Genomic DNA, 15,621 nt, shown 5'->3' with positions numbered 1-15,621 from the left:
TCCAGCAACTTTAAGGTTTCTGTTCTGTTACTGAATGTAGAAAATAAACATATTCTGATGCACAATGATATCAAACTTACTATCCAAGACCTTTCATTCCACTGTCAACACATCACGAGTCTGCATACATTATTTACATTCATCTATCAATACATTGGGCAGTTTTCTTTCCAGTGGAGAATATTTTCTCACCAATGCATCCAGCAGTGTCTCAAATAATGGGGCCACCTTATTTTGCCTCCAACTATTGGTTATTGACTGCCCAGACTGATGAACACTATGTCTACACTGGTTAAATACATTGTGATCCCTATGTTTAACTGCAGGAAACTTTCTTAAATTCAACCCCCCAAATAGATTGAGTTTATGACTACCATTTAGAATTTGTTTGTGCAGGAGGACATAACAATTTTTTGGGGAAACACATTTTTGTTGTTTGTCATAACAATCCAGCGCTACATCTTATGACGATCATTATGTACTACTGAAAGAAAGAATTCCATCAAAAGGTTCCCATCCTCAAAATAATAATGGCTTTTAAAAATCACTTTAATTAATTACATTAAATTATTGAAGTTATTGAATCACTAAATCATTTGATTTCAGGGAATGTTTTTTTCCCTGAAGCATTCATGCATGGAGAAGGAATGCTTCAGCATCAATAGGTCGACACAGACCCATTTCAATTGTTGCAAAAGAACACCTCCACACCCCATTTGAATCAGATGTGTCTACAGGTGAAGAATATAATGTGTACAAGCCCATGGAGTATTGATGGTTAATTTCCTTCTATAGCAGTATTTGTAATGTCACAGATAGTCTTGATGTACTTGACAATCAATGATTCAGAAACTGTTTCCATCATTTATTATTAAGAGGTCTACTCTTGAATTTCTGTTGACTCATTAACCAGGACACTCGATATTAAAATGTAATGATTGAAAAACCCTGTTTTGTTTTCTGTAAATATAGGAATACAATCCAGCATTTTCTCCCTTGATGACATTGTAGCTTGAGAGCATTGCGCAGCCTCAGAAGATTCATTTTTTGGTATGTCTCATCATCAGTCTTTTTTCCAGTTGTTCAATAAATTCTAAATTTGCTTTGTTTTGTTTTGTTTGTTTGGTGGTGGGGTAGCCTAGTGGTTAAAGCTTCACTCATCATGCTGAAGGCCCTGGTTCAATTCCCCACATCTGTACAATGTGTGAAGCCCATTTCTGGTGTCCCCCGTGATATTGGTGGAATATTGCTAAAAGTGGCGTAAAACTAAACTCACTCACTCACTTGTTGCTCTCCATAGTGGTCAGCATTCATCTAGCAATATCAACATAGAAAATAATGAACTCCAGACCAAGCAAACCAGAAGTAAATGCATGCCACTTCCAAAGCCTTTGTAATATGATGACACAATAGCCAATTGCAAATATCTAGGCCGGACAACCCAATCCAGTTCAATGTCATTCAGACCGTTGCATATCCAGGTTAGAATTGATCTTTCTGTAACCCATGCTGGTTGTAAGAGGCGACTAACCGGATCAGGTGGTCAAGCTCACTGACTTGGTTTACATATGTCATCGTATCCCAATTGCTTAGATCGATGCTCATATTTTTTATCACTGGATTGCCTGGTCCAGACTTGATTATTTACAGACCTCAAGCTATATGGCCTAGCTGGAATATTGCTGAGTGCGGCATAAAACTAAACTCACTCACACACTAATGTAATACTGAGAAAATAAACTTTGATGGTGTTAATATGAATACTCACGATCATTGACGAAGGGGTCTTGCATCCACCCATTAGTTTTTTGTCGTGCTTGTTGACCACGAACAACACAGTTATGACGCCCCAGTTTCACAATAACCAACTGATCTCTTTTATACTCCATTTCGTGGAGCACAGTCCTTGTCAAGATATTGTCTCATATAATTTAATCCAGGACACCTGGGTCCCGACCCACAAAGCCTTCGTAGCGCTAAGACATTCGTAAGCCTAATGATAAACTATAGAGTTACGACAGGTTACGTTACGAACGCTTTGTGGATCGGGACCCTGATAACCAGGATCTTTTTCACCACATAACGTCCTTAACTGTCTGTCTTCAGGCTCACAATGAAGCTATGGCTGTCTTGCAACTAACACCTGACAAGATGTCCTGAATACAAATCCGGCTGAAATCTGAATTAGTATTGTCGGAATTGCAGTTCAGAACTCAGGAGGAAACTCTTCTATGTTTCCTCAATGACATGCCGACTTATAACTCACAATACAGTGAAAAGGGACTTCGGGGAAATGTTTGGTAATTTGCTAAACCTTTCTTTTTTTGTTGCAAGTATGTGGTCCTAACGTCTTGCTAAATATATCTGGTTAATGGTTAATTTATGAACTTGATATATGTTCGTGCATTATGTTTTTTCTCCTTTGACATGGTACCTACTTATACCCTTGAAGGTCCGGGTTAGAATATTGATCTTCAGTAACCCGTGCTTGTCGTAAGAGGCGACTAACGGGATCAGGTGGTCAGGCTCGCTGACTTGGCAGACGCATGTCATCGGTTCCCATTTGCGCAAATAGATGCTCATGCTGTTGATCACTGGATTGTCTGGTCCGGACTCGATTATTTACAGACCGCCGCCATATAGCTGGGATATTGCTGAGTGCGGCGTAAAACTAAACTCACTACTTACTCACTCGTGAGTGGAATTCACAATACAGAGAGAAATGTTTTGTAGTTCGCCAAACGTTAATGTTTTTGTTTTTTTTAGTACGCTAACGTCTTCTAACGTCTTGTTTTTTATTTAAGAAGATGCCATATTGAACGTGCATGGTGACATGATCACAATGCAGTAGTATATAAATATGCTAATGTGACGTAAACCCACTCACAGTCCAAACAATACTTCTCATTTAATTAAAAATGTCAATGGCAGATAATCATCTGCAGGTCCTTTCAACAGATTATCTCATGAGAGTTCTTTTCACAGAAAGAGCAGTGACAAGGGATATCGCGGCAACACCCAGTACCACCCATAGTGGAGTCAGCCACCTTGTCTGCTCATGTCCTTCCTTGCTGCCCTCTGCCCATTGAGGCCTCCATGACGGTCCCTTCTTTGGGCCTGGATAGGACAGAACCCCTGCCAAACGTTTAGCATCGTCTGTGCAGGCTATGATTGGTAGCTTGTCTATTGCCATGGGCCCACCTACTTCCATATACGAGAACATTGCCAGCCCATTACAGGGCCAGTGGGATGTCATCCTCATTCCTTGGTATGCCTGCTTCTTCTGTCTGAGATATTGCTTACCAGCCCAAACGGTCGGGCCCATGGAAACAAACACAACGTATCTCCATCTTCCAGTTTTGCGTCTGTTTTCCTTTGGTCGAACATTTGCATGGATGAGTCTTGAATCCCATATGATCATCCCTCCTTTAGGTGCTGGCACCCTTCGGCGTGTAACTCCATTGTGCGCAGTGTACCACTCCACGTCTGCATCTGTAAGCCCATAGAACTTGTTGGTGATGCTTCTCATCTTCGCTCTTGGAGAAGCTTCAAAGAAATCACTGTGCAACACATGCGATCCTTCCAGAACCTCGAACGTCCAGTCATCCTCATCAGCAGCCTCTAAATACACGGCTCCTTGGTAGGCGTGGAGCCCAACTCGCTCTACTCCCTGATCACAATGGAGCCAATGCTTTCCAGGGACGGCAAACGTCTCCTCGCCATCTTCAGGTGGCCGCCCAATTGCAACTGCATCAAAGCTTGTCAGAAGTTGGTCAGTGCCCCATATCTGCTCGAAGACCTTCTTGGCCTTGAGGCGGCTTCCCCAGGAAGGCTCCATGTGACCGATTTGGTATCGTTGGATCAGAGAGTTGCTTGATATTGGCCACGAATCATTGAACTGTGCAAGCCACTGTCTGTAGATGTTGATGTACCTGTCACAGTCGTCTGGGGACATCACGTCTTTCACAACAGTGTAACCTTTACTCTCCAGCTCGGATATGTCTACCGTGGGCGGCATTTTTCAGTCTCAGCGGATACCTGGAAGAGAATGGAGAACGCACCGTCATATTACTACCACCATATTATGTTCAGAAGCAGTCGTTATAATTTTTGGCAACAGTATAGGTCCTCATTACTCATGGTTGTTAGTCATAAGAGCCCCGGTGTGGTAACCTAGTGGTTGGAGCGTCCACTCATCACGTCTAAGACCCGGGTTTGATTACCCACTAGGTAGACTAACTACTAGTCTCTATATTTTACGAAAAAAACAGTTCATAATAAAAAATATGATGAAAAGGGGCCCTGAGACTTTCTTCATTTTCAGATTTGCGACATAATCTAGACCTGCATGGCTTTCTTGGATATGTTTGTTTCAGGGTCTGTATGACCTCTGGCGTCCCCCAACAATCAGGTTAGATTCTCCAGATAGGAACAATATGTGAAGCCCATTTTTGCTGTTTCCAGTCGTGATATTGCTTGAATATTTCTAAAAGCTACACAAAACCTTTTTCACCTACTCACAAGAGTAAATAAATATGGCCATCCGGTAGTCAAGTTCTGCGACTTTACTGAATGTCATCGTATTCCATTTGCGGTCATTTTCATACTTTATCAATCCTGGTTTGTCTGACCCAGGTTCAGCTATTTACAACCGGTCGTAAATATTCCTTGAAGATGAGGGGGCGGAGGGGTAGCCTTGTGGCTAAAGCGTTTGCTCATTACGCCGAAGACTAGGGTTCCATTCCCCACATGGGTCCAATGTGTGAAGCCCATTTCTGGTATCCCCCGCCGTGATATTGCTGGAATATTGCTGAATGCGGCTTAACACCTTACTCATTCACTCCTTGAATATTAGTCTCCTGAGTGCAACGAACATTCAGAAGTAACCAAACGTTTTAACACTACACCAAACATGATGAATCTATGTCGTCATGGGGGCGGTGTGTTAGCCTAGTGGTTAAAGCATTCGGTCACCACGCTGAAGGCCCGGCCCGATCTCCCATATGGGTACTATGTGTGAAACAGATTTCTGGTGTCCCCCGCCGTGATATTGCAGGAATATTGTTAAAAGCGATATGCTGTTCAAAGCGGCTGTAAGACAAACAAACTCCATTCTTTCTAAACTCTGTCTACAAATTGTATGAATTATATATATTCTCAGATCCAGAAGAGCTCAAATTTCAAGTTCCTATCAGGCTGAAAATATGCCGTTTATTATGGTACCACTTAAACCTAAATTTGGCCTGAAAGTTAACACCAGTCTACCCGTGAGCAGCAACATTCGTCTTGATATCTATTTAAACACTTATTGATCCCTACCCGTGTTCTTCAGTACCCGTGAATATGCCGATATCGATGCTCATGCTGTTGATCACTGGTCCACTGGTCCAGACTTGATTATTTACAAACCGCCGCCATTTAGCTGGAATATTGCTGAGTGTGGCATTAAACAATAAGCAAGCAAAACAAACAAGTTCCATAAGCAGATCTCACATAATAAATAGACTCAACGAACACATAGCCTAATGGCATGGCACCAGCATATCTAAGTGAACTGCTAAGCCCCTACAAACCACCAAGACAGCTGCGATCTGAAAGCAAATTCTTATCGAAAACTCCTTTTTTATATAGACTAGCCTCTTATGGAAAGCGTTCTTTCAGTGTTTGTGCTCCATCGCTGTGGAACGAACTGCCTGGACACGAATTATAGCCACCGGATCTCCAGGGGCTGGGGTATTTGTGTGAATTTTTTACGTTTACTTGTATATTATAAATAATATATCTGATATAGAGACAGACACTGTTTGTTTACCCACAACAAAGATTTTCAGAACCTTTAGCATGCCCAGTGAACGATTATTTTAGTTATAAATAACGAAAACAGTTTTTCAGCATTTTCTTTCACAGATATCCAGTCGGACCGAAAGGTTTGATGTCAATCAGGTTGTAAATCCTCGACCCCCCTGTATAAATTGCACATCCTTATGCACCTCGCAGTATTTAAGGTGAACACATATAAGAGTTTATTACCCATATGGTGAAACATAACCAGTGTCATACGTGCACATGTGCACGTATCCCTTTTGCCAAGCAACCATCTGTATTTCGTCGTCTGTGACGTCATTAAACAAATGATCGTGACGTCAGTGAAGAGGGCCGTCACATGCTTACCGTGTTTTACTGCACAAGTGTACATAAATAAAATGGATAATAAAGAAATTATTACACACGCATGTGTGTGTCATACGACTTATACGAAACTTGTGCAAAATTATGTATTGTCCTCGCTCTCGCTGGCAATAAAACATTTCACAGTCGTTTCGTAGTTATAAGTCGTATGACACAATTGCTTGTGTAATAATTTCTATGCATTTGTTAGCCCCTTGAAGATATATTTCTGTATAACCATATCCACACTCCACGGATCCTTTCTCACAGTGAGGCGGAATATTGATTTATGAAAAACCTGACAACTTTCAGTGACATAGTTAACATTTAACTAGTACAACGCTGTTCATTATATACATCAGAACTTACCTTGTAGTAGAAACTTGTAGTAGAATCACAACACTGTCAAACCACCGACCTAACGAATGTTTATCGATAACGTAGTGTCCATGCATAAGTACTGTGGGGTTATATATAGTTCCACTCATGTGATAGTCACGTGACTTCCACATAGCTTCATACAACCTGTCAATAATGACGATTGACCTAGCTCCGCACAGCGTCGAATATCGATGGCGGTCAACAAGACTTTGCCGAGAGTATTACAACAACAGTTCCTACGTATGAATCATTATCGTTTCGTAATATACTCTGACAAAGAGAAGTGAGAAATACGCTGGATTCTATATGAAAAACTAAAAATGAACACACGTACATAGATGGATATAATTTTTAATTATATAAAAAACAATTATTCTGTCTGAAGAAAGTACTTACTTTGGTTCCGAATTTGGTGTCAGTTACATCCTTGTTAGAATTTCAGTGTGTTGACGTCAAATCGTTCTTTACAAATACAATGAACTATCGAGCAAAGGACTCTTTCCTCGTTCCTGTTAATTACTGAACTTTTCATAATTTGCAAATTTCAGTAACAGGAATGAGGAAAGAGTTTATCAACCTTCTGGACACGGTTGAGCGAGTGAGTGAGTTTAGCTTTACGCTGCTTACAGCAACATTCCAGCTGTATGGCGGTGGACACGATTATAAACAAATGATAATCGAAGCATTGACACTTCGGTCACAACTAAATGTTTATGGCAAACCGTTTGTTCAGAATAGCCCGACAAGAGTGTTCAGAATAGCCCGACAAGAGTGTTCAGACGAGTCGACAAGAGTTAAAAACAATTATGAGAATTTGGTGATGTGAAATATCTATTAGCAACAGGATTGGGGGACAGGACTTGCCTTTGTATGTGTATATGATTCACACTTAACGGTTATTTGTTAGTATTACTTACTGCTCCGTGCAGGAATTAGGCGGGATATGGTGTTAGAGCGGTGTCGGGTATTACCGAACTGCTATGTCTTAATTTAATTGTCGAATTTTACTGGGTGTATTGAATTGAAAAAAAACCGTTTGGTCATTCTGAAAGATAATAGATGAACCGAGAATCGCTGAGAATGTTTTAACGAGAACTTTCAGCCATATTGCATCTAGTATTTATAAAGGGGCGGTGGGGTAACCTAGTGGTTAAAACGTTGGCTCGTCACGGCGAACACCCAGGTTCGATTCCCCACATGTGGTACAATGTGTGAAGCCCATTTCTGGTGTTCCCCGCCGTGATATTGCTGGAATATTGTTAAAAGCGGCTTTAAACCATACTCACTCACTCTGGCAGTGAGCAGGAAAAATATCTGGTCCTCGGCTGACTTATATTTCCGAAATGTTATGTGCCACAGAACAGTTATTATGTTTTCAACATTTAACAGTTGAATGAACCTACATGTGTTCCCGGTATACAATATAATGTAATGTGAATAAGAAGCCAAGCGTCTTTAGGACCCAGAGTGTATTAGATGTACGGTGACATTATAGCCTCATGTGTATAAGAAGCCAAGTGTCTTTAAGGCCCAGAGTGTATTAGATGTCCGGTAACATTATGATCTCATGGGTATAAGAAGCCAATTGTCTTTAAGGCCCAGAGTGTATTAGATGTCCGGTAACATTATAGTCTCATGTGTATAAGAAGCCAATTGTCTTTAGGACCCAGAGTGTATTAGATGTCCGGTAACATTATAGCCTCATGTGTATAAGAAGCCAAGTGTCTTTAAGGCCCAGAGTGTATTAGATATCCGGTAACATTATGGTCTGATGTGTATAAGAAGCCAAGTGTCTTTAACACCGAGAGAGTATAAGATGTCCGGCAACATTATAGTCTCATGTGTATAAGAAGCCAAGTGTCTTTAAGACCAGAGTGTATAAGATATCCGTAACATTATGGTATAATGTGTATAAGAAGCCAAATGTCTTTAAGACCGAGAGTGTATTAGATGTCCGGTAACATTATGGTCTGATGTGTATAAGAAGCCAAATGTCTTTAAGACCAAGAGTGTATTAGATGTCCGGCAACATTATAGTCTCATGTGTATAAGAAGCCAAATGTCTTTAAGACCAAGAGTGTATTAGATGTCCGGCAACATTATGGTATAATGTGTATAAGAAGCCAAGTGTCTTTGAGGTGAGGTGAGGTGAGGTGAAATTGGGTTTAACGTCGTACTTGAGAATATTTCGCTCATATGACGACGTGCATGCGTGCGTATGTGTATGTGCGGCTGCTTGTACTAGTCCAGACTGAAGCTGGTTTTATAGTGCTAGCCCACTGAGATACCATGCCGCAGTGAAGCTTGAATACCCCACTCAGACACATTATACTGACTCCGAGCTGACCAGTCCTTGTTGTACCCATTAATGCCGAGCGCCAGGCAGGGACCAACAAGTACCAGGTATTTTAACGTCTTTTGGTATGACGCTCTCCGGGCAGACGCTCTATCCACTACCACACGGAGGCGGTCTTTCTGGACTACTAAGTGTCTTAAGGCACAGAGTGTATTAGATTTTCCGGTGAACATTATGGTCTAGTATGCATTAAAAGCCAAATGCATTTCAGGTCAAGTTTGAAAAAGATACCTGGTGAAGATAATGGTCGAACCTGTATTGAAGGCCCGGTATTTACAAATGTATTAATAGTCCAGTGTGTATTGAAGACCTGGTGTGTATTAGAAGCCAAGTGTATATTTAAGGCCCAGTATGTATTAGTAGTCCAGAACGTACTATAGACCTGGTTTACAATAGTTGCCCAGGATGTATTTGTAATCCAGGGTGTACTAGAGGACCAATATGAAATGGTATTCAAACGTGTATTAGAGACCCAGTGTACAGTAGTGAGCCAGTGTGTAGTATTATATGAAAAGGGTCTTTTGGGCTGAATACTTTCTTGCAGAAGTCGGACAGAAATCTCTGAAACGCATAGATTTGTAAAAAAAACCATGCAAACTAAATACACGAATACGATAGATTTATTCCATAACATACTTTAGAGAAACAAACACACCCCTACAAATCCACACTGCAAATACACAGTAAAACAACTGGAGGCAATTCTCAGCACTTATAGTGAGTGAGTGAGTTGGGTTTTACGCCGCTTTCAGCAAAATTCCAGCAATATAACTAATTCAATCATTCCATTTGTTACACCTGTGGCAGTGAGTGGGTGGGGTGGGGTGGTGTAACCTTGTGGTCAAAGCGTTCGCTCGTCACGCCGAAGATCCAGGTTCGATTCCCTACATGGGTACAAAGTGTGAAACCCATTTCTGATGTCCACCGCCGTGATATTGCTGGAATATTCCTGAAAGCAGTGTAAATACTCACTCACTCAGGTCGAAGCTGCCTACTTGGGTGTAACGTTTTGAAACATGAACGCCTATTCCAGACCATACCTGTATTTATCCTCGCAATAACATTTTGTTCAAATTATCTAAGTCCTGTTTTTCACGGTGAACTGTTAATACGACTTGTAGCGTACAGCTCAAGTACACACTGAAAAACGCTTTCCCCCATTTTTCAACATGTCCACACATATGGCGCCTGGCTTAGTTTCATGTTCCCAAAAGTCAAGTTCAATGGCATCTCCAAAATTGCATTCTTTTCTGTACCACATGAAAGCAGATTTTAGTTTTAACGGTTGCAACCCTAAGCCAGACTGGGTTGTCTGCACTTTAACTAAACCTTCACAGCAATATTTCAAATAATTGGTAAAATGAACATGACGGTTTGCATCTATGTCGCTGTAAGACACTTGCCCTGCAAACACATTGCTTACACGTGATTGGTCAGATGGCCTCTCAAGAGCACTGAATCTCAATGGCTCGCCTGTGCAGAAGTGCCCGTATGTACTCTTCCATTGCTGGGGAATCTCGACAGGCTTTTTACTGGTTCTGTCGAGTATTATTGAATTACATCGATACTTGACCAGTGGAACTGAACCGGATTTCATCACTGTGTCCATGACGATGGTGCTTTTGCCGACGTTGCTGACGGTGGTGTCTGTACACAGAGGGGCTTTCACAACAGCTTCGTCATGAAGCTGCTCGCTTAAGTCGATTTTTGCGGTCACTGCAAACGCATCAGTTTCACCGAAGAGCTGGTGAAGGCCGAGAAACGACTCCCCGCCGTCTGTTGGATGTATGAGACAAATCTGGGTTGAATCTATGATGTCCATCACGCTCCATGGATGCGGAGATGCTGCGAATATGAAAGGACAATTGACATTACTTTCCCTGTATTCTTTGTCTCAATTAACCACACAAACACACACACACGCACGTACACACGCACACATATAACCCATGGAAGACATACAGGGTAAAACAAACACGGCCGCCAGCGCCTGCGTGTACGAATTCACACATCGCATCTCGTCATCTCACTGGTAACATCTGGACTCGACTATTGCAACTCACTCCTAGAGGGCGCCACCAGTGTTCAGCTATCGAAGTTGCAACGAGTGCAAAATGCAGCTGCCAGAATCGTAACCCGGATCAAACCATTTGAACATATCACTCAAATACTTAAGCAGCTCCACTGGCTACCCATCCAGCACAGAATAATGTTCAAAACTCGTCTGCTTTGTTTTCAAGGGTCTAACTGGCCAAGTGCCGCACTACATTACTGAACTGATTCAGCCCTACATCTCGTGAGAACATTACGATCCAAATCCAAGTCACTGCTTGTGATCCCTCCAGTGAGAAACCTTCAAGTATGCTGCCGCAAAGACATGGAACGAACTGTCTGAATGTTTGAAAAACTTTTTAAATCTACATGACTTCAAACGAAGTCTCAAAACTTATCTCTTTAGACTGTCATATCCAGATGACTAGTTTCAGCTCAAGTGACTATGTTTTTAATTCTGTGCGCTTTGAGAATTTACTGTGAATGGAAATAGCGCTTTACAAATGGACTATAATAACATGTTCGCAAGCGTATGTACGCACGCACGCTCGCTCGCACCCAAGTACAACGCAGAATCACTCACCGTTTCCATGGAAGTTGGTATACGCGAGTCCAGGAACGATAACTCTACCACAATTAGTCGCCTTTATTATTCTCTCATACCCAAGCTGCTTAATAATTCTGAAAATAGAGACAATACTTGAAAATAGAACATGAATTTATTTCGTAGCCTCTAGTGAAACTGGGGCGGTGGGGTAGTCACTAGTCACGCCTAAGACCCGGGTTCGATTCCCCACATGGGTACAATGTGAAAAGTCCATTTCTGGTGTCCCCCGCCGTGATATTGTTGGAATATTGCTAAATGCGGCGTAAAACTAAACTCACTCACCCCAGTGAAACTTAATTCAACATAGATAAATGCCATTACACTCCAGTGAAATACTGATTTCTAAGTTTCAAAGGTATACATCTTAAAACCAATAAATATATGTTAGGCCACAAACATGATTTCACATTTCCTTACAATGATGATAAGAAAAAACCCAATTCGTTGGAAACAGACTGAGCATGTCCAATCAGCAAGAAATTCAAGTTATCTTTGCCACTTTAGGGACGTTTACTTCAGTGCGGTGTTTTTGTATGTCTCGTGTTCTGCCTGAGTCAACTTCACTTGAATATCTACATAAATAATCACACGTAAGTATAAGTACAAAATAACTTATAGAAGCTTGATCTAAGTCGCCAGGCTAGTGATCCAGCGAGCTTGAGGTGCCGGGACAAGCTTGTGTGCAGACACTTTCAGTGTTGTCACAACCCCTAGTGTACAGTACAAAGCCCTGCGCACTTAAAAGAACCCACGAATCCGTTGGTAAATGACCAAATGGTGGCCACATGAATACGCGCGAACGCCCAGTTGCGGGTACAGCAACGTGCAAAGAAGTTGGACTATGTGTCCCAGTAAACTTGGACTATGTGTCCCAGTCCACCCAGCTGTGAATGGGTACCTCGTAAGGATGGGAAAGCCACACGAACTTGGTGCGCCTCGTGCCCCAGTGCCGTTGAGATTGATATCCAATGATCGAGGGAAAACAAAGCGCCTTTGAGCAGCTGAGCTGGATATGGGCGCTATACAAATATTAGTATGATGATGATTATACCAGACCCATGAGTTAGTGAGTGATAATTAGTTTTACGCCACTTTTAGCAGTATTCCAAGAATATCACGGCGGGGTACACCAGATATGGGCTTCACATATAATACCCATGTGGGCAATCGAACCCGGCTTATCGGCGTCACGAGCGAACACTTTAACCACTAAGCTACCCGACCGCACCCGCCAGCAGCATGAGTCATGAGCCAGTCAACAGCCTGGTATTAAAGGTAGCTAATGGTCAACTTGTCTCTGATGCATCATTGGTGATGAGTTGCGGTATGCTGCAGTTAAAGTCATAAAGCTTGGCCATTAACCGGGGCACGACTCTGGTACCGGGTGGTCATGCTGCTTGACCAATTCTCTCAAGCTGCCGCCAAGCCATTGTTGTTCGACTACTATCATGTAGATGTACTAACATCCTTAACAAAAGGTCAAGTGAAATACACAATGCCATTTAGAAAGTGGTCAAATGTAACATATGTTTTATTTGGGATTACACTTTCTTTGTAAAGTACAGATTCTTGTACTTTTGTTGGATTGAGTCCCATCCGGGATTCGGTGTGGGTTCGAATCCCGGATGGGACTCAATCCAACAAAAGTACTAGAATCTGTACTTTACAAATAAAGTGTAGTCCCAAATATAACATGTTATAAAAGGTCAAGTGGACTCTCAGATGCAGAAGGGCAATCCCCAACCGAAAGCATAGCCTGACATTCTACTAAAGCTAGGGGGTATTCCCGTGAAGTAGAATTCTGTTAATACATCCTTGATGTTGTGCCGGTGTTGTTTTAAGGGATTAAGTCACTGGGTGCTGTAAAATTCTGAACTATGTTGTGGAATATGATTTGAATTTACTGAGTTTAGCTCACTGAAATTATAATGATACTGATTAATGTGTTCACTCATTCAGTGTAATACAGTACGCTTACATTTCCTACATATTGTATAAGTACAATCAAGTTACAATGGCTAGTATCATTTTCATAATGTCTCATGCACAGTTAAGAGAGTTCGATTACAAGTTACATGTATAGAGTAAACAAGAGGAAAGCAGAGGGATGGATGTTCTGGCGATGCATCTCTAGAAAATTGAAACTGCTACAATGTCAACCATCAATGCTGTTGTATCAAATTACCCTAGCAAACACGTATTCTGTTGTGTAGACGGCAATTCACAGATCAATGCTACGCAAAAGAAGATAAAAACCGTGATGTTTTTATTTCATTTCAGTTATGTCATCAAAAGAAGCATGGTGATTTCATTTTACTTCCGGGAGATGGGGTAGCCTAGTGGTTAAAGCGTTCGCTCGTCACGCTGAAGACCCGGGTTCGATTCCCCACATGGGCACAATGTGTGGAGCCCATTTATGGTGTCACCTGCCGTGATATTGCTGGAATATTGCTAAAAGCGGCGTAAAACCACACTCACTCGTTTTACTGTAATTATCTGTCATCAAAAGAAATATTTGACTGTTCCATTTTGCTGTTGTTGTCTGTTGTCAAAAGACGTCAAAGAACAAACAATGTCACGACACTATAGTAATATGAAAACAATAGTTCATTGCAAAATGTTCATCGCCAGTTTTTGAGTATTATATACATGATACATATAGCTGAAATTACAGAGGCTGAATAAACGCCAACCATCTTCTATTTCTAATGAGGACCATCAACCGGACACTCCACAATATGGCATTCAGCGCGCCTGTTGACGATCTACACAGTTGCATTCGCCTTTGCTTGGGAAGCCCGTATTATGTACTGATAACATTTACATCAACTACGAATTATTTTTGTTACTGTTCCATAATCACCTTGACATTTGGCCCGTAGTCATCTTTCAGGAGTGAAACCTTTTGATGAAATGTAACTTTCCCCCAGCTGTGTCAATGGTTTGTTTGAATCGAGCTTCCGACTTGCGTTGGATCATTCGTGACCCAATGGTGTTATGCCGGGACAAGCCGAATACCATTCGTCACCACTCGTCCCGTAGCCGTACCGCTATTTAGCTTGTGCCGGAATAACACGAGTTGGTCACAAATGGCCGAATACATTTGTAACTACTCGCCTCTTATCTACCTGCCGGAATGACACGAGTAGTTACGAATAGGCCGTATAACGAGGTCACTGAAACGGGCTATTTGGGACGAATGGCGCTCAACAAGCCTCCGGGAACCCATGGGCAAGCGACAGCCTCCGACTGTTTCCGAATGAACGAAGTTGCACCTGTGTAAAGGCGATACTTTTTCGACACAGAATGAAGATGAGTTCTATCCTGAATACCATATCAACATTCTCTAACACAACACAAACACATCTCTCACCACATCTATAGTTCTTGTCTAATGCTTAGTCTCTGAATATGTATAATTTTGATAGTAACAAACAACCCCATTTAAATTGAAAAGGAGCCCCAGGGAGACCAGAGATCCTGAACCTGAGGAAATCGAGACTTGCTTTATTTAGGGCTTAAGCAGTGCAGAAAGGTCTTGGCAGTAGGGAAAATAATGCGGTTCATGGACTGTGAGACAGGCTACTATAGTTCCTATCTTTGTTTTGTTTTTGTTTGTTGTGCAACACATGGAGTCTGTACTAACATGCTGTTGTGTCAGAAAGACGTCAATAATAATGTGGCTAAACTCAAAACAAAACTTACCATATGAAAGCATTTATGATGTTTGATGTGACGGAGATTTGTCTAAATTTATACAGCAAATAATATCGCTGGTTTCCCTCGGGTCATTTACTCTGCGTCGTGAAAAGTCAGTCATCCGTGTGACCTCTGGCCGTCAAGCTTGGTTACCCAAGCGAGATGTACGTTATTTTGAATGGTACCTTTTGAATTACCACGCCGAGACGTTACTGTCTGACTAGCTCGACGGGCTGACGTGCAGAATTCTACCGAACTGATCCATTATTAGAAATAGGTATCAGCTTGAGGATTAGCTGTGCACTCAACCAGAAATTGTGTTGTTTTAGGATGTCTAAGATATGGCGGTCTAAGTTTT

The 15,621-nt window shown here is 41.7% G+C and overlaps 2 protein-coding genes across 2 annotated transcripts; both read right to left on the bottom strand.

The window, feature by feature from the left end:
* Positions 1 to 2,735: 2,735 nt before the first annotated feature.
* On the bottom strand, positions 2,736 to 6,608 carry LOC124287169. Its single transcript, XM_046723658.1, has 2 exons — positions 6,538 to 6,608; positions 2,736 to 4,038 (listed from the first exon to the last, which is right to left on the bottom strand). The coding sequence occupies exon 2, from the start codon at positions 4,016 to 4,018 to the stop codon at positions 2,960 to 2,962; it is 1,059 nt and encodes a 352-aa protein (XP_046579614.1). The 5' UTR covers positions 4,019 to 4,038; positions 6,538 to 6,608; the 3' UTR covers positions 2,736 to 2,959.
* Positions 6,609 to 9,666: 3,058 nt separating this feature from the next.
* On the bottom strand, positions 9,667 to 14,539 carry LOC124287171. Its single transcript, XM_046723660.1, has 4 exons — positions 14,428 to 14,539; positions 11,541 to 11,638; positions 9,952 to 10,750; positions 9,667 to 9,914 (listed from the first exon to the last, which is right to left on the bottom strand). Exons 1-3 carry the CDS (start codon positions 14,448 to 14,450, stop codon positions 10,035 to 10,037), a joined length of 837 nt encoding a protein of 278 aa, XP_046579616.1. The 5' UTR covers positions 14,451 to 14,539; the 3' UTR covers positions 9,667 to 9,914; positions 9,952 to 10,034.
* Between the last annotated feature and the right edge of the window lie 1,082 nt (positions 14,540 to 15,621).

The sequence above is a fragment of the Haliotis rubra genome, unplaced genomic scaffold (genome assembly GCF_003918875.1).
Source record: "Haliotis rubra isolate DU_JTF1 unplaced genomic scaffold, ASM391887v1 Scf4, whole genome shotgun sequence".
Taxonomy (NCBI): Eukaryota; Metazoa; Mollusca; class Gastropoda; order Lepetellida; family Haliotidae; genus Haliotis; species Haliotis rubra.
This window is presented reverse-complemented; position numbering and strand designations above follow the sequence as displayed.

Excerpts from the sequence above, each read along its gene's own strand:
- LOC124287169 (XM_046723658.1), bottom strand. The coding sequence starts at position 4,018 with ATGCCGCCCACGGTAGACATATCCGAGCTGGAGAGTAAAGGTTACACT.
- LOC124287171 (XM_046723660.1), bottom strand. The coding sequence starts at position 14,450 with ATGACTACGGGCCAAATGTCAAG. Across the intron at positions 11,639-14,427 it reads ACTACGGGCCAAATGTCAAG|AATTATTAAGCAGCTTGGGT; the intron begins GTGATTATGGAA and ends CTCTATTTTCAG. Across the intron at positions 10,751-11,540 it reads TACCAACTTCCATGGAAACG|CATCTCCGCATCCATGGAGC; the intron begins GTGAGTGATTCT and ends TCATATTCGCAG.